This window comes from Polypterus senegalus, chromosome 5 (assembly GCF_016835505.1).
Source record: "Polypterus senegalus isolate Bchr_013 chromosome 5, ASM1683550v1, whole genome shotgun sequence".
NCBI lineage: Eukaryota > Metazoa > Chordata > Cladistia > Polypteriformes > Polypteridae > Polypterus > Polypterus senegalus.
Window position 1 is genome coordinate 64470509 of NC_053158.1, and position 13942 is coordinate 64484450.

Consider the following 13942-nt stretch of genomic DNA (forward strand, 5'->3'; position numbering starts at 1 on the left):
TGGGGGTACAAGGGGGGCCACCATGATATTAGGCAAGGTTACTAGGGCTGCTCACCAGTGTTTAGTGTTTTGTGAAGTGCCTGACTTTCTGGTATCCCTTCTCCTATCAATATTCCTTTCCTCTTCTACCTTTTTCTCCAGTTAGATCTTTCTTCATTTTATTTCTCCATTTTCCAGCATTTTTTTTTTATTATTTGGAATTGTTATAAAACTAGCTTCTCAGTGGAAAATCTAGCTTTATCTTTGGATATCCTCTTTTTACAATCATTCACATCAGCTCTGCATTTGTACATCTGTGTTACACAAGGACAAGAACACAAAAATGATACACACAGTCAAGGCTTAGCTGCCTATCGATAAAAGCTTCATCCTCAACATTTAGTTTAGAGTATTTTCAATGTTTCTTCACTTTGCGTAGTGCTGGGGTGCTGATGTACTTTCTTCCTGTTGGTACTCTTCAGCTTTGCATTGTAACATGTTTTAAGCTTAGAATATGGTAGGCATATTTTACTAATAAATGGTTGTTTTCCTTTTTTATTTATTTATTTACATTTAATTGATGGTTTATAGATCAACTGGATTAAAGATTTGATCTGAAAAAACAAAGACTGAAGTTTTTTAATCTTTTCATAGTTAATGGCAATGGTTAACAACACAATAAATGTGTCCAAGGTTTATTTCCTGCTTACATACCACACAGAAAAAAACTTTTAATCACAGCTATCAATGTAAGTCACCTAGTGAAGATGAACACCCTTAGCAGATTGCCTTTGGCATCTTCTATTACTTTCTGCAGAATATGATGGCTAGCAAATTAATTCTAAAATGATATTATTGAAAAAGGTAATCTGTTAATATTACAGAATTACAATCTTAAAATAAACTTGTAGCTGGTATACTACCTGAAATCAAACAAGCCTAATAAACTGGCACTATACTGTGTTTTATCTCAAGATCAATGTGCTTAGCTATTTCAAATATTTTTTCTGTATATAATGTTAGAAATACAGACATGTTGTAACCATATTTTTATCAAATACTGTATTTTATCATTACATTCAAATTTAGTATATAATACACCTTCAGAAAGGAGTTTTTACAAAGCTTTCAATAATAATGAAAATATTCACTTACATCGATTTAAGAAGTTGTCGATATTTTTGTTTTTTCTTAGTGCTGGAAAATCCAAGTCATAGGCCAGGGCATCTAAGCTATCCTGAAAATATAAAAAAAAAAAAAACTTGTAGCCAAGTAGTTCACAAAAGCAACACTCACTAAACACATGAATACAGTTTTACCAAAAACATTTCTAACTTACTTGTTCATCTTACTATGCACAATCCTATATAAAAGTCTATTTTTCCAAAAGAAATACCTTACTGGAAAACAGCACTTTCCTCCAACATCCTCATACATATCAAAAGTTACAGCATGTCTCAAGTTAGGTATTCTATAGCCTTTTAATAATAATAATAATAATAATAATAATAATAATACATTTTATTTATTCGTAGGTGCCATTCTAAACACTCAAGGACACAGAACGATAGGTAAAACACATTATAAACAAAACTAAAATACAAAAATTAAAATCAGACAGAGCAATTGCAATCAAAGAGAAAAAGCAGTCTTAAACAAATGAGTTTTAAGTTAAATTTGAAAAATGACAATGATTTAATATTTCTAAGCCCAGATGGTAATGAGTTCCAAAGCTGGGGAGCAGAGCAACTGAATGCTCTGCTCCCCATGAATAAGAGCGGACGAAGGGACAGTCAAGTGGATGGATGAAGAGGATCTAAGGGTATGGGAGGGAATGGCAACATGGAGGAGGTCAGACAAATATGGAGGGCCAAGGTTGTGGATAACCTTAACAGAAGAATTTTGAATTGAATGCGGAACTTAACTGGAAGCCAGTGAAGCTGCTGCAAGATGGGAGAGATATGGTGAACAGAGGAGGTTCTAGTAATGATGCAGGCAGCTGAATTCTGGACCAGCCTATAATGAGATTTGCAAGAAAGAGCAAAGAAAAGGGAATTGCAATAATCCAGAAGAGAAGTGACAAGGCTATGAACAAGGATAGCTGTGGTGTGGGGAGTGAGGGAGGGGTGAATATGATTAATGTTACACATGAGGAAATGTGAAGACCGGGAGATGTTATTGATGTGGGACTGAAAAGATAACAGTACTATCAAGGATGACACCCTGACTCTTAACCTGTGGGAAAGGGGAGACAGAGGAATTATCAATAACAAAGGAAAAATGATCAGTTTTGGATAATGTTTGGATAATTTTGATTTTGTACCAATGGGGAGAACCTCAGTTTTGTCACTATTTAAGAAAATTTGAAGAAAACCAGGATTTGATTTCTGCTATGCGATCAATAAGCAAGGAGGGTGGAAAGGAAAAAGTAGGTTTGCTAGTGAGGTAGAGCTAGGTGTCATCTGCGTAACAGTGGAAGTTAATGTTATGTTTATGAAAGATATTTCCAAGGGGAAGGAGGGGCACACCTGAAGTAACAGCGGTGGGTTGGGATGTGAAACTTTTAAGCTGAACAAACTAAGTGAGGCCTGAGAGGTAGGATCTGAACCAATCTAGTGGCGTGTGGGTAATGCCAATCAAAGATAATCTATAGAGAAGAGTAGTGTAATAAGTAGTGTCAAAGGCTGCACAGATCAAGAAGGATGAGAATAGTAATTAAACCTGAATCAGCTGCCATAAGGTGATCATTAGTGATTTTTATATTTGTCGTTTCTGTACTATGCAGGAGACAAAAACCAGACTGGAACTGTTCATACAGATTATTTTGAGATAAATGAGAATGAGGTTGAATGCCCACTATTTTTTCAAAAATTTTGAAAATGAAGGGTAGAATTTAAATAGGATGAAAATTACTGAAATTAGTCGGACCGGCACCAGGTTTTTTCAGTATTGGGTTTATTGTAGCAGTTTTAAAAAATGAAGGAACAGTACCAGTAGTGAGAGAAGAGCAGAAATAAGAGAGACCAGAGAGGGGAGGCAGGCAATGACCAGAACTGTAGGGAGGGGGGTCCAGGTTGGAAGGTGGATGGCTTAGACTTACAGACAAGATCTGAGATTTTTGAGAAAGTAGGAAGCTGAAAAGAGGAAAATGGGTAAGTTGGTAGGTGAAATTCAAATGAAGTACTGGAGGAATCCGTACCAAGAGACTGGTGTATCTTCTGGATTTTTTCATTAAAAAAGGACATAGGGAAATGCAAAAATCAGTTGATAAAGGTGAGAAGGTAAAGAATCCGGGGGTTGTGTGATATTACTAAGCAGTGAAAACAATGACTTGGTGTTGCCTTCATTGGAAGAAATAATGTGAGTATAATAGTTATATTTAGTTTGGGCAATACAAGTCCTTGTAATAAAGTTTATGGTTTTTGTACATCTCTTTGTGAACAAAAAGTCTAGCTTTTTTTTATACAACCATTCAAGCTGCTGGCTTTTGGATTTTGAAAGCTGAAGTTCAGGCGTGAACCAGGGAGCAGAAAAGGAGAAAGAAACAGATCTAGTTTTTAACAGAGTGAGAGTTAAGAATACCATTAAGTCCAGTGTTATAGTGTGAGACCAGTTCTTCAGGAGTGGATAAATTATGAATATCCATAAGGGAATCAATACTAGAGTAAAGAGAGTCCAAGTTAATATTCTTAATATTACGGAAAGACATGAGACGGGAAAGATTAGTATTGGAAAGTGGAAGCTTAACATTTCACCGGCAGTACAATCAAGCGGTGTAACTCCAGAACAGCAAATCAAGTCCAAGATATGTCCTTTGGAATGAGTGGGAACATCAGTATGCTGCTGGAATCCAAAACTCTCAAGGCAGGATGTAAAGTTTCTAGTAATAGGGACATTGATATTATCCATATGTATATTGAAATCCCCCAAAAGTATTGTTTGATGAAACAATAGATAAGTGTGTAAGAAAAACTGCGAAGTCGTTCAGAAAATCATTATTTGATTTAGGGGGCAGGTAAACAGTTGCAATAATAGTAGGAATAAGTCCAGTTAATTGACACACAAGAGATTCAAAAGAACTGAAGGCAGAAACAGACAAGTTGGGAAAAGTCATGAGGTTGTTGCCATGTCTCGGTTAGACAGAAAAAGTCAAACTTACGATCAGTGAGGAGATCGTGGATGAGATGCCCCTTGCTCATAAGTGAGCGGATGTTCAACAGACCGAAGTTGACAATGGCGTTATGTTAGCTGACCGGGCTACGATGGCTAACACACTGTGGTCAGCGACTCTGCCTAAGTTACGTGGAGGACGTCAACAACTGGACCAGATGAAGTTTATAATTTTCAAAGTGTCAGCCTGGAGACTCCAGCGGCACCCACGGTGGATGTATCTCCGACAGGGGAGGAATACAATGTCCTGGTGGAGATACAGCCCAATCAGAAGAGACTCAGACAGGTGGAAGCACAGTCGGAGGAGCTCAGCAGCTGAGTATTGAAGCAGGCCCGTCGCAAGTTGGATAGCAAGCAACAGGAGGTACCAAACAAACACGCACCAAATAAATATCCTACCAGTCCACATTGTAAGCAAGGACGCAGACAACTCACATGTCCGGAGAACAGAGTCAGGTAAGACTCAGAACAGTCTCAAAGCAGGGTTTGGCTGAAAATAGTCCATACACAGCCAAATCACCAGTCGAGCTAGAAATCAGTCTAATTTTAAATGAAAACAGTTGCTTACTCTGTTAGATCATGACTTAATCGTGAAAAAGTTACCGGCAAGAGGCGGCAACCAGTCCGGCCAGTATTCGCTCAATCGGAAGTATTTTACTGCGGCTAAAATCTAACCAACTATCCATTTTCTGGACATACTAAATTCAAACGTTGAATCACAAAATACTTGTATTATTCCTCAATCTAAACAAAGTGAAGAGCTGAACAACCATCATAGTTCAAAAGTCACCTTTCTGAGATTTTTAGTTTATGTTCCGGCTTAAGCAAAAATGAGACATGTGAAACAGGTGAAAGAGTACATTCATTAAACTAAATATTATGTATTTTCAACATCTAATACAGAGGTTCCAAAACTTTTTTGGTTTGTGACCCCATTTTGAAATCTGAGCTTTTTTGTAAATCCAGCTGTTTGAAATATTGACATAGAGTTCCTATTCAATATGCTATTTAAGGTTGTTTTATTTTCTATTTTTAAATATTTTCTTGCGACCCCTTTAGTATATCAGGTGACCCTAGATATTAAAACTATTAAAAAAAAATCACTTTACTGTTTATAGAATTTTAAGTAAACAGAAATAGAGCACAAAAGGCCCTTAAATTTGTCTTTCTTACATACACATTTCTGGGAAATGCAAATTAAAAAAGAAATGTCAGGTCAGTTCATACTGCAAGATTTATCGTTAAGGTGCTATTACAACTAAGCTGTTGAACTTCTCTTTGTAATCTCTTTTGTACAAACTATAGCTAAAAAAACAGGCCAGATGTAGACAAAGTAAACACACTGTTCAAGATGGGTAACACAATTGTTGGCTCTTAAAACTGCAATCTTTCTTTTCAGATTTGGCTTATCATTCAACCTCAGAATACAAAACCCTCAGTAACCTTTGATTCAACATAATAATAGCAACCATGCAGATTGTCCGGAATGTAAATGTAAAAAAAAAAAAAAACTACCTACAACTTTTTGACTCTGGAGGTTACAAAAAGAAATGACAAAGAATGAATCGCTTGCATTTATCAATCATTATAAAATACTAACCGAAGTACCCAGTGTTGCCCAGATGTATCTGTACAATAGGTATTTTTAAATGACTCTTTTGTCAACTTGCTTTCTAAAAGACCATACTTCTTGTTTTATTGTTTGGTGCACATATAAACAGATTATTACTGCTGTGGACCCAACATAACATATACAGTTGCTAATGTGAGCAACAGATGTGAAATCATTTGTTACTATTGGCTGAATATATAACATGGTTTTGGTTTTACGCCAGGATTTATGTATTATCAACAGTATTGTTCAAGCAAAATTTCATTAAGGTTGTCTCTGCTGTTTTGAAATGATGCAGTTCACAGGTAATTCAAGAGACTGCATTAAAAAGTTGCACCCAAGTAGCTTAAACCAAAACTACATTAATAATTGCCTATTCACCACAATCTAAGGATAAAGTTTGAAATTTTAAAAATTTAGATTTTTCAATGCAATAGTGGATTGCTTTCTTTTACTGTATCCATTTCACATTTGCTTTAAGTGAAATTGTAATTAGGGAAAAGGGGTATCACTCTTCAACCTTAGAATTAAGACAAAATAATCTAAAAAAACAAATACCTAATTAACACTAGAATCCCTGAAGCCTACGAAAAAAGTCATAATGCCGGGCCACCTTAAGTTCCTTCGCACCTCTCCATCAGCATGTTTTGTTTTGTAAATGTGTCGATTAGCATAAGCAGCCTGCTATTCCACCCCCCAAACACACGCCCATACCCCCCCACTCCCACACCTTGACGAAGCTCAACTAGGGCAAAAAGTTCTCCAAGCTCAAGGTTCCTTATCTGCGTGTGATGTGCCTGGAGTTGAATAAGGAAAAAATAGAGTATATCATTATTTGGAACACGTCCGTTTCATGTTTGATCCGTGTCTACAAAGATCTGAGTAAGTGTAGGATGAAAGGAAATGTGAGGCAAGAAATGCTGAACACATACCTAAAGCAGAAACTTTTTACATGTTAACTAATAATGATGTGAAGTGTATAAAGTATGAAGACTTTAGTCCAAATATCAAATAAATACGTGCGCTTTTATTCAAGAATATAACCAAAGTAAAAAAATCAAAAATAATCATTTAATTTACATGTTGCTGTCAAAGAGTTACAAACCCAAGCTCAAATGTCAATCAGCACAAAGTTAATACATATTTTTGGATGGTGCTGATGTAAGAACTGCTGCCTTATAACCAAAAGGTTGCCAGTTTGAGTCCTGGCACTCTGCCTTTTTGAGTAGTGAGCTGCTATTATTATTATTATTTTTTATTATTATTATTACTATACAAAAAATACATTTGATTTGAGTCTGTGAAATGGATATGCTAGAGGAAACTACACCTCAGGGACTGAAAAGCAATGCAGAGGTTGATGACCCACTGAAGCGCATAGATGGTCTCCTTTTAAAATTTCAGAATCTCATAAAAATGCTTTGCTTTTTTTATTCTTTCAAAAATGACAAGGATATACTTCTCTTCCAATGTGTGTATGATCTCAAGATGCAGATCAATCCTCAAACATGTCATTTTTTCAAACCAAGACTGTTATCAAGTTTTAAGGTTTTTTGTTTTTACATTTGGACCGGGACCCTAGACTTCCATTTTAAAGTGCAAGAACAGGCTGGGTTATTTATTTATTTGGTTGTTTTTTTTTTTTTTTTTATTTAAAAAATGCCTCACTTTATAACACAGTTTCATGTGGTACATTGATATACAGCCTTATTGTGGAAAAACAACTTTGACTTGAAAAATACCAACATGATCCTTTAAAAATAAACCAGTAATATCCAAAATAGTTGACACAGGTTAACTCTGGACTCTAGACATAAGATATATAAAAGGGTAAGTCAACAATTAAACGCACACCGGCTATAGAATTTATTTTAATCAACTTTCAGAAAAGACAAATGCATCATTTTTCATCATAATCTCCCAGCTTTTCAATACACTTTGTCTATCTGTCAACAAGCTTTTTTATTCCCTCATTAAAAATGTTTTAGGCTGAACTGCAAGCCACAAATGCACCACTGTCTTCACCTCTTCATCACACATGAATATTCTTCTTTCAAAACCCAAGTCTGTCGTGAATTATTGCATAAGCAAAGCCATGGCTGATTTGTAAATGATTTGGCACACCATCTACTGTCACTCATCTATTCAACAGAATCATTTCAGTTGTGGACGGGTGTTTAGGTCCTTCTTCATGGCTGACACTTGTGCGACATTCCTTGAAACTCTCCTTTCATACACACATCTTCATGACAAAACAATTTCTCCATGCAGTGCACAAAATATTCGATAAATATCAGCACCAGGCACACCCTCAGACCACAAAAAACAAATTAGTGCCATTGCTCCTCATTCATGCAAATCAAAAGTGGGGCAGCCATTGTTTCTCACACTGCAGTTTCAAATGATCTAACGTAAAATATTCACACCTGCACAGCAGTGACTGGGGAGACAGGGACCTCGTATGGAAAACGCTGATCAGACAGTGCTGCCAACAAAAGTTTTAATATAACCGGAGTGTGGATAATTTTTGACTCACCCTCATATAAACCTCTGTGTAGAGCAGTTCACTCTGCACCATTAGATGGTGCATACATGCATTTTTAATTTTTTTCAGTGCTTGCATACACCTCAGTTCTCACTATGAAAGGAGTGACTGTGTGTGTGTGTGTGTGTGTGTGTGTGTGTGTGTATATATGGAGCAATCCACTCTGATCATGCTCACCCACTGCCACAGGAGTTTGTGGGAAATTCTATGGAAGATGTAGAAGCTTATACAAGCGTGACTTGCACTTGGTGAGATGATGCATACACCTTTAAATTTTTTCGGTGCTTGTATGTACTTCACTTCTCATTCAAGCCCAGCGGACAAACTCAGCCTTGCGGTACATACACAATGTACGTTCACACAACAAGCTAGCATACGTTTGCCTGAGACAGGTTCCAGCCTGTCCCACTCAATTAGTTTCACAGCTGCACTTGACTACACGTCCATCTCGAACAACATACGACCAGTTTGCTGACACCTCTGCAAGTTCACCCATATAGTAAAACTGCTAGGGTGTCTTCAGGTTGTTTTTTGTCCTAAAGACCACATGCAGCTAGTATGCAACAAGTTGAGGATATAAAATGTCAATGTCGATATTAATGATCTTTGTTGAGGCGACGAGGCAGATGTGCTTTGCACACTTTGTGACTCTTTTAAATGTAAAGGGGTTGTTGAATATGAGTTAAGCATTTCAGGACTGATGAGATTTGGCATATGCTACTTTGCAATAACACAATAGGAACTACAAATCTCTAATAAGACCAATATTTCAATATTTCATAATTTTAACAGATCACCAACATTAAATTCTAATTGAGTGTTCCTGAAATTTCAGGATTGCTCCTAACTATCACAAATAAATATATACAGTAGATAAATTAACTAACTTTTATTTCTCTCTGTTTGGCTAGAAATTATAGATGGATACTCATACAGTATATTAAGGTTTGTCTTGAAGACCTTGAATTGCAGCAAGTGCACCATTTTTATCAATATACAGAGCTATTTCTGTCAGAAGTAGCTTGCGTGTCATGCAGGGATGCATGTCTTCAGTCCACTGGGGCTGCAGTGTCTTCTGCTTTCATTGCATATTGAAGGTTAACAGCAATTGATTATACTTTAAAATATTTTTAAAACAATTTCTTCTAAATGATCTTAAATGTTGTTTACATTTTAAGGCTATTTTGACAGGTTTCTGAAATGTTTATCTTTCAACCTGTTCCTTCTGTGTTTGCTGTGGAAACAACTAAATAGTGAATTTTTTTCCTCATCATTCTTTGTTTATCTCCACCACATTTTCATCAGGCAAAGAAAGTTACAGCATATTTGTTTGTGAGCGAATTCAATTTACTGCTCTCATGGATCCTGTGGCTTGGCTCCAACTTTCATTTTTTTTCCAAGCATTCCCACAAATTTTGCACTGTGTGGGATATAGGCCAAGTTAAAGTTCTTTGCTTCCTCTGAAGACTTTTCTGGCACCAAACCATACATCTGTGACGTGCTTTGGGAACTAATAATATAACAGTAATATTCAGCTAATGTTAAAACTTCAAACCTCTGGATATTTTAAAATTGAGTAGAAGTTGATATACAGTTTGGACATTTCTTTAGGGTGATTTCTTAAAAACAAGACACTGGATGTCTCTGTCTTAGTTTTATCTTAGTTAATCAAGAAATGAGTAGCGCAAGAGCTATTGAAAATTTCTTTACCTGTGCAGTGCAAACAACAATATTCACTACTGACTCAAGAAAATTACTTAAGTTTTCACATTTTATTTGCTATTTCTGCATAGGTTTATGTGATATTACACTGTATAATGAGGTCACATATTATCCCTTCAATTTACTGTGACAGGGGTCAGTAAATGACTTAGATAGATGCTTTATCTCATTAGAAGATCAGAATTCTCACTCTCACTTACTCTACATATAAAGTGCAAAGCAACATGCATTTCACACCATCAATTCAAGCTAACTGGTCCTTTAGAACAACGACTAAAACACACATTATTTAACAGTCTTAAAATATTCCCTTACAATACTGATGTAAGTGTTGCAAACCCCAAGCTTACATGTGACAGCCCTTTTCCATGAACTCAATCAGTTTAGCAAACAAAGACGCACAAAGACTCTGAAAAAAATCAAAAAACATTTTTGAAGACAGCTGTCAAGATTGGAAGAGCTAAAAACGGAAGTAGGTAAAGCAAGGCATGTTTTGCAGTGGAGATGATTCACAGTAAGTGTGCACTACAGAATCCATAATAGTGACTCTACCAAGATCAGGACGTCCCTTCAAGGCTGATGAGAAAACAAAGAGAAAAACTGGACAGGAAGAACACTAAGATGCCTACAGAAACATTAAAGGATTTCCTGGCAAGTACTGTACTGGTTGTTCCCTACATGTGGCAGCAATCAGTCATATTCTTCATTTATCTACAGTAGGTTACGGGGTAGGGAAGCATGACAAAAGCCTTTTCTCACAAAGAAAAACAACCAAGCTCAGCTAAACTTTGCAAAAAGGTACACCCAGTCTCCCACGATCAGGTGGAAAAATGCATTATGGTCTAATTAAACCAATTTTCAAGTATTTGGCTTTAGTCAGAGGATGGAATTATGAATAGCTCAAAGCATCAGTCTATTTTGGCACCAAAAAGAATACAGTTGTACTTGAAAGTCTGTGAACCCTTTAGAATTTTCTATATTTCTGCATCAATATGACCTAAAACATCAACAGATTTTCACTCAAGTCCTAAAAGTAGATAAAGAGAAACCAGTTAAACAAATGAGACAAAAATATTACACTTGGTCATTTATTTATTAAGTAAAATGATCGAATATTACATATTTGTGAGTGGCAAAAGTATGTGAACCTCTAGGATTAGCAGTTAGTTTGAAGGTGAAATTAGAGTCAGGTGTTTCCAATCAATGGGATGACAATCAGGTGTGAGTGGCCACCCTGTGTTATTTAAAAAACAGGGATCTATAAAAGTCTGCTCTTCACAACACGTTTGTGGAAGTGTATCATGGCATGAACAAAGGAGATTTCTCAGGACCTCAGAAAAAGAGTTGTTGATGCTAATCAGGCTGGAAAAGGTTACAAAACCATCTCTAAAGAGTTTGGACTCCACCAATCCACAGTCAGACAGATTGTGTACAAATAGAGGAAATTCAAGACCATTGTTAGCCTCCCCAGGAATGGTCGACCAACAAAGATCACTCCAAGAGCAAGGCGTGTAATAGTCAATGAGGTCACAAAGGACCCAGGGTAACTTCTAAGCAACTGAAGGCTTCTCTCACATTTGCTAATGTTTATGTTCATGAGTCCACCATCAGAACTGAAGAACAATGGTGTGCATGTCAAGGTTGCAAGGAGAAAGCCACTGCTGTTCAAAAAAATCATTGCTGCTCATCAGCAGTTTGCTAAAGATCATGTGGACAAACCAGAAGGCTATTGGAAGAATGTTTTGTGGACAGATGAGACCAAAATAGAACTTTTTGTTTAAATGAAAAGTGTTATGTTTGGAGAAAGGAAAACACTGCATTCCAGCATAAGAACCTTATCCCATCTGTGAAACATGGTGGTGGTAGTATCATGGCTTGGGCCTGTTTTGCTGCATCTGGGCCAGGACGGCTTGCCTTCATTGATGGAACAATGAATTCTGAATTATATCAGAGAATTCTAAAGGAAAATGTCAGGACATCTGTCCATGAACTGAATCTCAAGAGAAGGTGGATCATGCAGCGACAATGATCCTAAGCACACAAGTCGTTCTACCAAAGAATGGTTAAAGAAGAATAAAGTTAATGTTTTGGAATGGCCAAGTCAAAGTCCTGACCTTAATCCAATCAAAATGTTGCGGAAGGACCTGAAGCAAGCAGTTAATGTGAGGAAAACCACCAACATCCCAGAGTTGAAGCGGTTCTGTACGGAGGAATGGGCTCCAAGCCGGTGTGCAGAAATGATCAAATGTTACCGGAAACGTTTAGTTGCAGTTATTGCTGCAAAGGGGGGGTCACATCAGATACTGAAAGCAAAGGTTCACATACTTTTGCCACTCACAAATATGTAATATTTGATCATTTTCCTTAATAAATAAATGACCAAGTGTAATATTTTTGTCTCATTCGTTTAACTGGTTTCTCTTTATCTACTTTTAGGACTTGAGTGAAAATCTGATGATGTTTTACGTCATATTTATGCAGAAATATAGAAAATTCTAAAAGGTTCACAAACTTTCAAGCACAACTGTACATCAAAATCAACAAAGCAATGGCTTCATCAGAGAAGGATCGATGTTCTTGAATGGCCCAGCCAGAGCCCAAACCTTAATCCAACTGAAAATCTATCGGGTGACCTGAAGAGAGCTGTACACAGGAGATGCCCACATAATTTGACAAATCTGGAAAGGTTTTACAAGGAGGTGGGGGCTTTGTGCAGGATATGCCTTAGTAATGTGACAGTTCAAGGAGGAATGGGCAAAAATCACCAAGCCCAGATGTGCCTAACTAACAGACTCTTATCCAAAAAGACTGAGTGGTGTAATAAGATCAAAAGGTGCTTCAACTAAGTATTAGTTTAGGGGTGAGCACACTAATGCAACCAGGTTTTTGTATGATTTTTTGTCCTTTTCTCAATAAACAGTTTCTGATTTGTTTTCACCTTCTTTGTATAGAATGCAGTTTTGCCATAAAGTCAGAAAAAGTTCTGACAGGATTTCTCTTGGTTTAATTTTGTATCGCACAAAACATGCCATTTTGGCAAGGGTTTGTAGACTCTTTATATCCAATGAACAACAATAGGGTTCTCTAAGTGAGTCTTATTGTAACCAGCCAGAGATTTTTAGCAGTGCTGGTATAGAACTCTCAGTATTCTGAAAAAATATTGGTATTTAGAGATTTCTGATCATGATTCATCCCATACTGTCTCTTGCTATATTTCCTGTTATGTGATAATGTTCAGGGACAGACTGGGCATGGAACCACCGATGCTGTAGAGGATTTGATTAAAGCACCATCTCTGAATAAATCTAAGCATGTCTATGTGATTTTAGCAATAGCAAGATATACAGCAAATAAATCACTTTTTTACTGTATATTTTAACTATAAAAAGACCACCTAAAACATACAAAAGAGGATGCAATATGTCACCTTCTCAAAATGACTATTTTATGATTAAAAGATGGATGTGCTTGACGATCAGCTAATCACTATACCACAAAATAAGAATCCTAAGGTCAACACAGTTAGACAACGGCTGCCTCTTAAAGTTTGCAGTCTGTCTTGAAGCAGTCTGCATTCTTTTCAGTTTGCTCATGTGGCTTACAATTTCTCACAGTCTGCAATGGAAAAGCTTATGATTAGGGCCAGTGTTATAAGAAAAGAAGAATGCATCTTTTTTGTGCTTAAACTTGAAACAGCACACAGAATATAATTTTTTTCTTAGATGGAGTTTTATGCTGTTTTAGTTATTGACTGCCAGAAAAAAACTGACACAATTAAAAAGGACTACATATTTACATATATTTATACTTAAGTAGTGTCATCTTTCAGTTCAATAATTTTATACATAAAAACAATTATACAATTATTTAGTTCTCTATCGTTTTCCCACAAATCGTAACTGTTCTGAATTTTG

At 36.5% G+C, this 13942-nt stretch overlaps 1 protein-coding gene across 2 annotated transcripts in view; it reads right to left on the reverse strand.

Moving 5' to 3' along the window:
* The window catches only part of rock1 (Rho-associated, coiled-coil containing protein kinase 1), a 188801-nt gene that overhangs the window by 94812 nt on the left and 80047 nt on the right, over positions 1-13942 (reverse strand). For both annotated transcript variants that reach the window (XM_039754719.1, XM_039754718.1), the window contains exon 2: positions 1135-1216. In XM_039754719.1, coding sequence (XP_039610653.1) covers positions 1135-1216 — 82 coding nt within the window. The remainder of the gene's footprint in view (positions 1-1134; positions 1217-13942) is intronic.